The 14,384-nt window shown below is 33.6% G+C and overlaps 1 protein-coding gene across 5 annotated transcripts in view; it reads right to left on the bottom strand.

Moving 5' to 3' along the window:
• Positions 1 to 14,384, bottom strand: part of LOC121411222 (signal transducer and activator of transcription 5B-like) — a 68,518-nt gene that overhangs the window by 22,410 nt on the left and 31,724 nt on the right. For 4 of the 5 annotated variants that reach the window (XM_041603810.1, XM_041603815.1, XM_041603813.1 and 1 more), the window contains exons 9-16: positions 12,658 to 12,816; positions 11,353 to 11,421; positions 10,364 to 10,429; positions 9,233 to 9,280; positions 8,262 to 8,349; positions 7,865 to 7,906; positions 7,073 to 7,153; positions 868 to 960 (exon numbers count right to left, since the gene is read on the bottom strand). In XM_041603810.1, the coding sequence (XP_041459744.1) occupies positions 868 to 960; positions 7,073 to 7,153; positions 7,865 to 7,906; positions 8,262 to 8,349; positions 9,233 to 9,280; positions 10,364 to 10,429; positions 11,353 to 11,421; positions 12,658 to 12,816 (646 nt within the window). Of the gene's footprint in view, positions 1 to 867; positions 961 to 4,496; positions 4,590 to 7,072; positions 7,154 to 7,864; positions 7,907 to 8,261; positions 8,350 to 9,232; positions 9,281 to 10,363; positions 10,430 to 11,352; positions 11,422 to 12,657; positions 12,817 to 14,384 lie in introns of all 5 variants that reach the window. The other variant, XM_041603811.1, reaches the window with a different exon arrangement.

The following is a 14,384-nucleotide window of genomic DNA, read 5'->3' as shown; positions in this document are numbered from 1 at the left end:
TCACCATTTCAAACAAGGTTTACATTTGATTGTCTCTCAATCTTTTTATAAACTAGCACACAAATGGCATACTTCATGAAACCGCTGACAGATTATACCAATTTTATAGGAAAAAAGGTCAATGAACCTATATAACAAAAAAAAAAGCACAATGCACTTAATACCCCTTTCATAATCATGCTTAGTTAATAAATATTAAAAACGTTTCTCACAAAACAATCAAAATGCAGTAATATAGCAATACTTCCTATAAAATGCTGGTACATAAATGTACTATGGTCATATTCTGAACTTCTATAATCTACATTGTAAGCCATGGTGTAAGCCTGTACTAACATTTGGGAAGCCAAAAATATAAAAATGTGTGTACAGTTATGTTTCTTACATTCACTTGGCTTTTCTCACATATTGAAGAAAACAAGAAAACACTGTAAATGTACAGTATGTCATCAGTGTGCATCTACCATTCCTAGAAAATGTTAATACTGGTAGTTTGAATGTCAAACATGCAGCTATATAACCATATCAACATAAATATTTCGAAAAAAGTTTATTCATACTCAAGTATAGACATTGGCCATGAATTTGTAATTGAGAGAGAGATGCTAAATCTACTGGTGATTCAACTTATTGTCACATGAACAGAATGTCTTAACACTGGATAAAAATTACCAAGGATAGGTCTAATTCCCAAGGACCTATTAGGTTGCCATATGTATCAATGCTTTTTTTTTCCTTAAAAGTTATTTCATCCCGTAACTACTTCATTTCTTTATTCAAAACTGCCTGAAATCTAAAACATTATTCTTCTGCTGCGAATATTATCAAAACGAAGAGGAAGATGCTGAAGCATGTATTTATACTTACAGAGCTGGCAAACGCATTGTCCCACAGAACTGTGGCAAGCGCGTTTGACTCCTGGTTTCCATGAACTATGACAACCACAGGCAGTGACATAGTCTGATCATGCACGGTGGGTGAAGGTTGCCATAACGACACAATTAGCAGTGTGGATGATGGTGGTAGTCGTTTGAAAGGGAACATAGGATGAATTTGGGGATGGGAAGTGACAACAAAGAGTTAAATATACATCATGCAAGGAACAGTAAGCAGAGTGTGTTCCTTATTTGCTTGCATTCATTCAAAGTTGGTCTCACAAGACTCACTTTATGGATAACATCATGGTTATAAAATTAGGCTGATTAACATACACGTAGGACTCCATGCAATGGCAACAAAACTAAATTGGGGTGGAGCTGTCTTGATATTATTTACTGAAAGTGTTAGTAGACGTGTTAATACCCATTCTCATGTTTCCAAAAGAAGAAGAAAAAGGTAAATACTTGAAAAAGAAGTAAAGATAAAAGTGAATGACTAATGAAGTATCATGGATCCACACAAAACAGTGAATGAAAATAAGTGAAATGAAAAATGAAATGTTTCCACAATTCTGTGGTTAAAATATACCTGTGGATTTTGAAATGCCATAAACTAAAAAAAAGAATATTTTAGTAGATAATTCCATTGCATCAGGATATGATATCCATAAAAAGAAAATGAAAGTGTTTTAAAAAATAAATATTGAAATGACAAATACACCCTTTCTAAAAACAAGGGGGAGAATTGAACAGTAGAGTAGCAAAGTGATGACATCACAAAAAACTTTTTTTTGTTGCTATTAAGCATTTTTGATACCATGTTTTGATAGAGCATGATGAAATACCCCCACAACCTTAATTTGGTTGGGATCGTCTATGGGGGCCTTAGATATCACCTCATGAATACATAATTAACCTTATTGAACTCAATGTATTCATGAGGTCATATCTAAGGTCCCCATGGACCAATGCCAACCAGATTTGGGTTTTAAAGGTATTTTATCATGTTCTACCAAATATGGTGTCAAAAACGCTGAAATGCAAAAAGGGAAAATAATGACGTCACACTTCGGTACTTTACTGCAAATGAGACAGGATTAATTAGGTGAGCGGCATTCCTTTATCGAATACAAGAACATGTAGAGCATTCCATTATCTTATTAAATGAACCATGCAGGGGGGTGGCTTGAGATGGTGGTAGACAGCTGAGACAACATAAGGGCATTTTCACCATAGATGACAGAGGCAAAAAAATCAAATTGATATTCATGTCAAATGCTGAAACCTGAAGTTTCTGGGACATTTTTTTTTCCTACTCTGGCAGCCATTTTTAATTTCAAAATGGCCGCCAAAGTATGGATACAAATTAGTGTTGAAAATGGTAAATTCATATTTTGTTTTGACAGATTTTTAAAGAAAAGGTTTGATCATGATGGTTTCCCCTGTGATTTAGCTTGCTATTATAACACTATAAAATCCCATAGAAAGAAACACAAGTAATTCATAATATCTGATAAAAAAAAATGTTGAAGAAGTATGTGATATGGTAAGTAATGCCAGTTACCAAAACCATGAACTTTTTTTTTCTAATTTCCCAGAAAAGAGGATATATCATATGAAACTTGGTAGATTTCCTCCTTAGGTAACACACCTCCCTTCTACACCAAAATTAAATATAATAAATTAACAATCAAGCCATAGGGTACCATTAAATATGTGTAACGTCAGTTACCAAGTGCAAAATGTCATGTCAGTTACCGAGATGTAATGTCAGTTACCATGATAAAACGTTGGTTACCAATAGTGAAATGCAAATGTGGTCAATTTTATGGTGAAGAAATATTGTATACCGGTACTTGTTATTTAAGTCATTCACTTAATTAAATCATACCAGAAGGAGCTTGCTATTGACTGTTAATCAAAAGGTATAGTTCACAAGGAATACTATATAAAATTATAAAGGGAGTTGCATTCCCATCATGCAAAAAATGCAATGATTTTTGTTTGTGTATATGTACATGTACTTTACCAAGTACCTAATTGTTTGAATCAGACAAAAAAATATTGGGGGGGGGGGCTTTCGGGGGCAGGGGTACTTTTCCCAACATATTGCCTAAATCTGCAACATTTGATCAGCTTAACATTGCAATGAATTGGGGTTTCCAGGGCCCCTTTTTTAGTTCCTAGGATTCTTTTGAGCATTGCCAGGCTTTTAGTAAATCCCTGGTTTTTATACCTGTTAGTGTAGATATTGTTTTTGGTTTATAAGAATAAATGAAAAGTGGAATTTGACAGTTCTGATCAATGTTGCATGGATCTACTAAAACTGTGTCTTTTTTCTAATTAACAAATAGATCAGTTTCAGTTTAGAAGCTGGAGTTTATTTTTGTTGACAGCTTCAAAAAAGAAATTAGCAAAGAGAATGATTAAACAAATTATGAAGAAAACTGAAATCCAACAGAAATGAACAAGTATTGCTTGCACTGACCAGAATAGAAATCAATAAAACTGCATGGCTGCATGAGATTCGGGGAGGGGTAGCCTAGGGGAGGAGACCCTTATTCATTTTGCCTTTTTTGAGGGGAGGGGGAGGTTGGAGAAGCAAAAGGTCTAAAAAGTAAATATAAAACTGATGAATATATGTAAATGGGTGTATAGTCAGAAAAATCCATGTGTACAGTCAATGCAATATTAAATTACTATAGGAATACATGTAGCTGCTATGACCACCCCCCCCCCCCCCTCCCGTAAGTAAAATATACATTTCTTATATTTTGATGAAATGTGAAGTATTATGAAATTTGTATGATTTAAAAAGCCTTTGCATATAAGTACCAAGAAAACTATGCCTTTGAAAATCATATAGCACTGACCATATTAATGTGTAATGTCAGTTACCGACAAGAAATAATTGAAATGTTCAAATCAAAGAAAATGAATTAAGAAAAAGATTTTTTTCATTCAAATGTTCCTAGAAACTCAGGTATACTTCCACATCAAACTCACTTTCATGTGAAACCATGCACAGAAGATACAATGCAATGATTCCACACATTTTGACTTTCATGTGTTATCTCTATGGCAAAGTAAGTGTAACGTCAGTTACCAGCATGGTCGTGGAAAAATTATCATAGTCCCCAAAAGACAAAAACAAATTATTTGATAATTTGACAAATCTTAACCTAGTAACGGAGGTATATTTACATATTCAAATTATTTCTCTATCTACTCAGGGACATGAGATATTTCAATTTTACTGAACACCCTGAAATTGCATGTCCTTTTTGCGTAACGTCAGTTACCGACGCATTTTTGCTTGCTGATGCGTAAAAATGTGGTTACACAAAAAAAACTTAGTATTAGAGTATACAGCAAGGTTCACTTTTAAACTCTATCAAAAGCAAGCTCCCAACATTTGTTGTTTGAGAGATACACACAAAGAAAGGTGTGAAAAATTGTGCTGTGTAATGTCAGTTACCGTGAAAATGCCCATAAGAGGTAGCTGGAAATGTGTGAGAACATGCTGCACAAACACGTATTACTAGGGATACTACATGAAGGTCACATTCACAAGGTCACATGATAACAGTTCAATCATGGTCATTCCCCTGCACTTACTGATTCACCAAATGCGTTATCCCAGAGAATAGTGGCAAGAGCATTACATTCCTGGTTGCCATGGGAAACGACAACAACTGGGAGTGACATGGTCTGATGCCATAATGATAGAGAGTAAGAATTTGAAGAGATACAAGTAAGGTATGGTAAATGATTCATATGATAGGTAAACAAGGAGAATATCCACATATAACCAAAAGTAATATTGAGGATAAGAGACCATTGAGGGAACATGCATTCAAAAGTAAAGAAAATATATACATGGGTTTAGTGTATAGCATGTACATTTAAAAAAAAGAAAAGATGCATATTAACAGGTCAGGTAAGATGCAAGATAAATACAGAATACCATCCAATCAACAATGATGTAATAACACAAAGGAAATGAATTAATAGCAGTCACATGGATGATGGGGGAAATCATGCAATTGGAATAAAGGGGAAAGAGAAGGGAAAGAGAGAAAACCAAAACATAAACCATTGATTTAGAGTAAAAGGAAGCATTGAGAATGAGATATAGAATTCTAAATTCTTGACAGAAAACTGATTGTAAACTTCTCAAAAAATGAAGAAGAAAAATGTATAAAAGTCATTCAAGTAGGAAATGTAGACAGATAATTTGTTTAAATAAAGGAGGTCTATAAAGGAAAATATTGGTAGAGAAAAATCAATGTGCAACAAGGAAAGATGTTTGGCTACAAAAACTGAGCAATTTCTGGTGCAATGTAAAAAAAATTGTATTTTCATTATAAGATGTGCTTAGAATCTGGATCGATAAGTATGAATGACTAGTATTAGCCGAGAAAAAATCAAAGCCAAAATTGCACATTAAAATTCAAAGGTGTTTCATAAACTATCATTGCCTTCATGTGATATAAATATATGTGCAAGTGAGTCAGCCACTGACAGTCCAAACATATAATTCTGACATGAATTGGCGTCTGTGATTATTCCAATCTAGTCTGCATTGTGATTTTCAAGCAATTGAATAATAATTTTTAGTAGCAATTTCATTTGATTTATTTTTTCAATCATTATTTCTGGGGATGGGGGTCCTTTATATTATTTCCTTCTATATAAGCCCTGCTTGACCATACCACTTCCTTCTCAATACTGGGAATATTAGCCCTCAAAATTGAATATACATGTAGAGAGGGATCTGACCACAAAAACTAAAATAATAAAAACTCAAAATACCAAAAGGAGGAAACATGACATGCATTTCCTGAACATTTATCCCAACAAAGAAATGTATATGCAATCCAAAGTTTTTAAATGTGAAACGTGGTCACCAATTGAATTTATCACCAAATAATAATTTCCCTCGAGTTTTCTCAGTTTTATGCACAAGTATCATAAGTGAAGGGGAAAAAATTGAAAAATCTTGCTTATTTTGGAGAATTAGAAGTAATGTATTGTAATATTTAGCTACACTAGAGGAAAAGAATAGAGTATAGATTGTTTACACAAGTATGCTCTGCAAAGTAAATTTTCCCAAATAAAACAAATTATATCAGTCAACCCACACCAACTATAAATTTATTGTAAATATTTGTTCCCACAATCTCTGACCAAAAGACGGGAAATTGATTTGCCATTGCATGGAGTCACGACAGAAAATCAGTTTATAAGATGTTTTAAAGAATAAAAAAAAACATGGAAATGGATTATCCTAGAATAACATGATAATTCTAGACATGTCATGTCAGTAAACTATTAGTTTTATTCCCTGACACAATACTTTAGAATTTTTAAATATGTCAAAAGTAAATGCCAATATCAGCAGACTCAATCATAGCTAGTAAGATAAATTGTAATGTGATTATTATCTATTCAAAAGAACGATACATTTCAAAATATACAAAAGAAAGTTTAATTTACCTCTACAATTTGTAAGGTAGTAGCACATATCAATATATTTCAGGTGATTCATTGCTCATGAAATAAAAAATCATTTGATCAAGTGAAAAAATCAACGTTTGCATTGACTTGACTTCCATTAACCCCTTCTGTGTTATACAATTTAGATGGATGGCATGTTCTAATTGTAAGAATTAAATTTCTTGTTTAAATTGATAATTAAATTTGAAACACAAGAAATTGCCTTTGAAAAAGAGATTTTGGCAAAAAATGAAATGCAGGTATTAAGGTATTAAATTATGTACATGTTCAGATTCAAATCTGATTCAAACCCCCCCCCCCCCCCCCCCCCCCCCCCCCCGTCATTAGAGATTTTTCATGCCTTTTAAAACATATCAAATTGTGCTCTAATATAGAAATGTGCACTATGGAAAAATTACACTACCATTAAAATACTAAAAAGTGAAGGCCCGTAAAGCATTTAGAAAATACTGAATACAAGAAATTCCAGCTACTAGTTTGATCTTCTAAATGCTTAAAATACTCCATTATCCCATGACAATACCAATGGACAACTTTCATTTGTATTTCCTACATTCGAGGCCTAAATTAAGGCAACAGCACAGAAGGGGTATATGCCCATAAAGAAGTCTCCAGCAATCCAAGAAAACATTGTGTGAAATTGATTGTGATAAGTAACATGAAGGTCAACTTACTCTAACTTGGAAGACAAGTTCACCACTTGCCACAGAAAACTGGGATTGAAATAGGATTGTGAACTTCTCCTCTGTCACAAACTGGAAAGAAAAATGTTTGGGCACAGATTGAATAATAAAGTTCAGATATTTCTATGCATCGTTTACTTTCATTTAACAGTTCCATCATAATTTGCAAATTCAAATAAATTTGGCTATTAAGGAACTATCACTGATTCACAAGAAAACAAATAATAATGATTGAACATGTTCCATGAGAAATCAAACTAAGATTTACATTAGAGTAAAACAATACAAATAGAAATGTGATACCTCAAATATTTTGTCCTCTATTCACTACATGCAAGATACCCTTTGGGGATGGGTGGGGGGCTGTATTATTATTTGTAATTTACTCTAAATGTTTGTTCACATTTCAGTTTCCCATGCTATCCTTGACTTTCCAGAGTGATTAAATGTATCATATGATTTCTGACAGTTCAGTGAAAGGTGTATCTATAACAGGCACCGTCAACAAATAAAAAATCCCATAGTATTTCACAGGATACTTTTCCCCGTCAGAAGGAATTATCAATCTTTCATCATATCCTGTTCAGAAGTAATATTATTCACTTGAGTCTGCAAACCCAATAAAAGTCAGAAACTTAGTTTCTCGTCATGTTTTTCTTTCTCCAAAAGAAGTGTTTATGTCGGTCAATTATGGTCAGAGTCCAATCCTGTTTAGTTCATATTTACATTCCCCAATTGAAAAAACTTTCAATCTGCAAATATTATTAGTATATCTTGTCTCACCTCAGATCCCCTTCGATCTGCTCTACGGATTCTCTTCAATGACTGTAAAAGTATAAAGACAATGAAAAAAAAACATACAATAAGTTTATCTATTAAAGACAATATGAACATCTTTAGCCTGAAACCAACAAACACAGCACTGTCATGGGAATTTGGCAATAAAATATCTATTTCAAATAATGTTTCATCTTTGTGTCAATGTTGCAACAATTACAATATCTTGTCAAAATAAAACTTGAATATTTCAAAGAATTTCAAAGTTTATATAGTTTTTTTACCTGAAATTACAACATGCATCATAAGTCTTACAAATACATTTTCAGGAGTGATGGTGTGTTTAACTGCCATCAGAATTTTGCTGAATAATTAATACATTGTTTGAATATAAGTTTCTTACCATATTTCTGAAAGTGACATTGAGCACCCCCGTTTCTCTGTGATACTCCATTACACCACAGTTGTTTAAGATGTCTCCACTTGTTTCCCTATGGACGTCAAAATGCAAAACATCTCACTTAATAATTAATTCTAACAATCTGCAAACTATACCCCATGTTTTCTATAAAAAGGGCAAAATAAGAAAATGACTTATTGCTTGTTTAGACACGATATGAAAAGGCTCAGCAACAATGTTTTGTATGCAAACAGTCGATGGGATATGAGGCATCAAAAAAGATGTAGCAGAGGCAAGCGACTGATCTTTTTGTCGCAACATGACCAAATCTGCCAAGCAATCAAATTCTTTTCAAAGTTAGTGCAAATGATCTTTTACGAGGACAAAGTTCCGATATCTTTCAACATGACTCACAATGTAATAAAAAAATCATTATGATATCAGTCATCATAATGAAATAATCATGTTATGAGTTTGTCCATGCAATTTTGGAGTGCTTTTTGTGACTTTAAGCACACAATGCGCATTTGTCTCACCATGACAAAAACAATAGGGAAAATGCTGCTGAGCTGTGTCAAATCATATCTGAGTAAGGCATTTACCTACTCCACTTCTGTCCCCTGTCTCTATTTCAGAATGAAATATGAGATATTAAAAACACTCAATACACTGTTAATAAGGAATAGCCTAATATGCTAGATGTCTTTTCATTGTCAAACACTGGGAATATAACAGCGACACTTCAAATGTGTAAATATTTTAATAGAGACGGTTCATGGAAATTAAGACGTTATTATGCATGATCACATGAAAAGCACTTATTACATAAATTGCTTTGCATGAAAACCTTTATGAAATGTGTAAAGCATAATTTGAGAACTACAAAAATATTATAACCCAATGTCAATTTAAACAATCTACTTCTGTTCAATCTAAAGCACAAGGTACCATGAAAGTATTTATAATATTCTTACTCCCAATTTGATGTTTCACTGGCCAGTACAGCCTTGGCTTGAGATTCACTGTCAAATAGATAAAGAAGAAATAATGAAATACAAGAATACTACAAGACATGTGCTGAGTCATAAAACCTCTCCAGTAATAGTACATATACACAAAGTGCATTCAGAGATACCTGTGGAATGACAGCTTATGTCATAAGCAATAACTCTATATCTTAAATCAGGGTTATTTATGTTTTTCACTACGCAATAAGTAAATTACATACTGTAAGAATTAGTCATCAAGCTCAGATTCATATGTAGGGATGATTGATAGTAATACAACTGATAATACTATAAGTTTTCATTTGAATGTAGAAAAGTACTCTGTGCATGTTTTATAGCATTATGATATCAATACCTTAGTTGCTAAAGTTCATAATACTGGGGTTTTTTTTCACTATGATACTATTTTTTTTTGTCACTGATTTTAAATGTATCAAAATCTGCAATTCTGCTTTCTTGCCAGATATAATTTGTTCTTATAAACAATCCATTACTGATATCATTCTATAACAAAATTTAACAAATTTGCGGATAATAAAAAGGAATTAAATTTTTGCCCTTGACAGATAACATGTACATGTTGCATGGCATTTCTTTTTAAGAAGAACTTGTATCACACATCTGGCAGAAGTTCATCCTCAACACCAGAGGCAGATATGGGCACCATAATCACTTAACATATCTACTAGTCTAAGGGGGTATTACAAGAAATTATTTGCAATCAATTGCAAATATTCTGTTACAATTTTACAACTGACAGAATGACGGAAGCTGTAGCAAATCAGATTACACTCCTTTTATCATGGAGCAGATTAGCAATCAATCACTAATTTGCAATTAATTGCAAGACATATGATTGATTTAGGGACAAAAAATAGACTTGTGATTGATCGCAAGTTTCTTGCAACATCCCATAAGACCTGAAACTCAAAAGCAGGGGCCCCATTTCATAAAACTTGCAGAAACAAATTTGCAATAACAGATAAAAGCTACTAAAATTATTCAATTTGATTGGCTGATAGTAAATTTGTTAACAGAAATTGAGCATTTGTTACTACAACAAGTCTTGCAGAAACGGGACCCAAAGAAAAGGGGTACCTGATGATGGTTGCTTTAACTTGAGGAGGATTCATGTGAACATTGAGCTTGCCACCAACTAACAACCTGAAAATAAAAGGAAAAAATATTATTACTTCAGTTTGTAAAAATGACAAATATATCAATTACATACGAACTAGTGTCTACTGTTTATGCTTATGAGATAATTACCCCTAAACCAATCACAAACTGGTGTCTACTGTTTATGCTTATGATCATTGCTTATGAGATAATTACCCCTAAACCAATCACAAACTAGTGTCTACTGTTTATGCTTATGATCAATGCTTATGAGGTTATTACCCCTAAACCAATCACAAACTAGTGTCTACGGTTTATGCTTATGATCATTGCTTATGAGATAATTACCCTTAAACCATTTACAAACTAGTGTCTACTGTTTATGCTTATGATCATTGCTTATGAGATAATTACCCATAAACCAATCACAAAGTAGTGTCTACTGTTTATGCTTATGGTCATTGCTCATGAGATAATTACCCCTAAACCAATCACAAACTAGTGTTTACTGTTTATGCTTATGATCATTGCTCATGTGATAATTACCCCTAAACCAATCACAAACTTGTGTCTACTGTTTATGCATATGATCATTGCTCATGAGATAATTACCCATAAACCAATCACAAACTAGTGTCTACTGTTTATGTTTATGATCATTGCTCATGAGATAATTACCCCTAAACCAATCACAAACTAGTGTCTACTGTTTATGCTTATGATCATTGCTCATGAGATAATTACCCCTAAACCAATCACAAACTAGTGTATACTGCTTATGCTTATGATCATTGCTTATGAGATTATTACCCCTAAACAAATCAGAATAAAATGCCACCACACATTTGGAAACCTGTTAACCAAAAATAAACCTGTAGAAAAGTGATGTATCAAATACCCCTTCAAACCATTATGTCTTCAAATGAAAAGAAATGCAGAGGGTTAAAAGGAAAAAATTGTAAACTTACCTGACAGAGGCTGAAAATCTTGTCTCTTTCTTCAAAACCTGAGGGGGTTGCTTCTCAATGATGAATGTACTGAATGAAAATCAATCAAAACAAATAAAATATTAAGACCAGTGTTATAAACGTGTATTCATGAATCAGGATCACTTATTTTGTTCTCCTGATAAATTCTTCAGTTTTATCAAATACTTGTTATCAGACCTAATATTTTTCAATCAAATAAGAATTTCATCCTTACTGTGACTATTATTTTACAAACTTAAAGAGTTAAGCAGTCACTAACATTGCCATTATCATCATTATCATAACATCTTTGACATGATTTAAGTCTTCCTTGTAAAAGAAATGTTCTTATGACCAATAAATGAGGGAATAAAAACTAAAAACCCTCTCCAGGAAAGCAGCAACTGCTACCCAGTGCAAACACACTGAGTAAGATTTTCCATTATTATATTGGTCGTCATCATCACCTCAGCTTTTGGCGAAAAAATCCATTATGAAACGTAACATTACTTTATTATTAACCTGAAAACAAGTTTTGACACAATCCACAAGCTAGTAGTTCAGCATTCAAAGTGCTTTGCTCATATACATCACATGTGCTTAAAAACAGAAGTTTATATAACTAAAATGAAAGGTAACAAAATTAGCACCAAATGCATTCAGATTGGGAGAGCTTTATGCTGTAGTATAGGGGGAAGTAATCAGTGAATGAAACTCTTACAACTATTAACATATGATTTCATTTATATTTACTACTATGAATTTGATGGTTTCCAGTTATGCCTTGCTCATTTGGAAAAGAAATGAGACAATAATAAATAAAACCTACGCTGTTATTTTGAGTAGCTTAAATTAGACCTATACTTTGTCTTTTTGGGAGATTACTTTGCAGGTTGTCACTCTTGCTGAAATCCAAAATATACCCCCTCAGTCTCAACTTCCATAAATTATGAACTCTTGCAATGGCTTTTGTTCATAACAATGAACAGGATGTGCTTAGTGTGCAAACTTTAGGGGTAATTTGATGACTCCTATGAAAACTTTATTGATTTCTACTCCTCTTTTTGTCACCTTTGCAAAAAGTGGGAAGGTAAAGTTTGAATAGACTGGAAAACTATTCCATGACAGTGAACATTCTTGTCTTTATAAATCGAGTTAAGATAATCCAATGGTAGCAATTTATGTGTCACTTCAAAGCAAAGATTCCCCACTTTCAGATGGGATCTTTATACTGAAATTAAATTTCTGACAAATTTTTGTGGGGATTTGTGGTGCCTGGTTGCAGTTGATGCGAGTTGATTTTACCTGGTAACAAGTGTTGATAGTTGGGCCATGAAGGAGCCATTGAGCTCTGGTAGAAGATCTTGGCCAGGAGGTACGGGAATTGGCAGCTGTTGTCTGAGTAGCTCTACTTTCTTCACTTGTTGCCTGTTAAGCCAAACCAGCTCAGCCAGTGCCTCACACCTAACAGAGAACAAAAGGGATATTGTCAAATCAGGTCCCATCATGCTTCTATTAAATGACAACTTTCAACACAGAAGAAAAAAAAACACCCCCCCCCCAAAAAAAAACATCTTGTCATCACTTATCGATTTGGATATTGGGGATGTCATTAAAGGAAGAAATTAACCTAATATTGTTTTCATTCTTATAATAGATCTTTTTGGTGTATAGCTTCATGATTCCTGTTAAAGGGGAAGTTCACCCTGAAGAAAACTTTGTTGTGAAAATAGCAGATAAAACAGTAAAACAAGTGGAATGCCTCTGGCCGTCTCACCTGCATCACGCGGTTCAATATAGCAGCAGTGCTGACTTTGAATACTACTCTAACTCGCACAAGATGTTCAGTGATACATGGTTACTCCTATGTCCACTTTTTATGAACGACACCAATAAACTTACAGAGATATGATGGTTATTCAACAAAAAACCTCAACATGGCCAAAGTTCATTGACCTTACATGACCTTTGACCTTGATCATGTGACCTGAAACTCGCACAGGATGTTCAGTGATACTTGATTACTCTTATGTACAAGTTTCATGAATCAGATCCATAAACTTTCAAAGTTTTGATGGTAATTCAACTGATACACCCAATTCGGCCAAAGTTCATTGACCTTTGACCTTGGTCATGTGACCTGAAACGCGCACAGGATGTTCAGTGATATTTGATTACTCATATGTCCAAGTTTAGTGAACTAGACTAATAAACTTTCAAAGTTATGATGGTAATTCAACAGATACCCCCGATTCGGCCAAAGTTCATTGACCCTAAATGACCTTTGACCTTAATCATGAGACCTGAAACTTGCACAAAATATTCAGTGATGCTTGATTACTATTATGTCCAAGTTTCATGAATCAGATCCATAAACTTTTAAAGTTATGATGGGAATTCAACAGATATCCCCAATTCGGCCAAAGTTCATTGACCCTAAATGACCTTTGACCTTGGTCATGTGACGTGAAACTCATGCAGGATGTTCAGTGATACTTGATTAACCTTATGTGTAAGTTTCATGAACTAGGTCTATATATTTTCTAAGTTATGATGACATTTCAAAAACTTAACCTCAGGTTAAGATTTCAATGTTGATTCCTCCAACATGGTCTAAGTTCATTGACCCTAAATGACCTTTGACCTTGGTCATGTGACATGAAACTTTAATAGGATGTTCAGTAATACTTGATTAACCTTATGGCCAAGTTTCATGAACTAGGTCCATATACTTTCTAAGTTATGATGTCATTTCAAAAACTTAACCTCAGGTTAAGATTTGATGTTGACGCCGCCGCCGCCGCCGTCGGAAAAGCGGCGCCTATAGTCTCACTCTGCTTCGCAGGTGAGACAAAAATATTGGTGAAGGTTTGAGGAAAATCCGTTAAAGAGTAAGAAAGTTATTAGAGTTCAAAATTTTGGATTTGTGACGTCATAAACGAGCAGCTGCCCCATGTGTTATGTAATATAAAATGTATGAATTTCAAATTTTGTATGGTTCCTGATGACTTAATTTTGTTTTTTTCATGATC

Source organism: Lytechinus variegatus, chromosome 3 (assembly GCF_018143015.1).
Source record: "Lytechinus variegatus isolate NC3 chromosome 3, Lvar_3.0, whole genome shotgun sequence".
NCBI classification, from domain to species: Eukaryota; Metazoa; Echinodermata; class Echinoidea; order Temnopleuroida; family Toxopneustidae; genus Lytechinus; species Lytechinus variegatus.
This window is presented reverse-complemented; position numbering and strand designations above follow the sequence as displayed.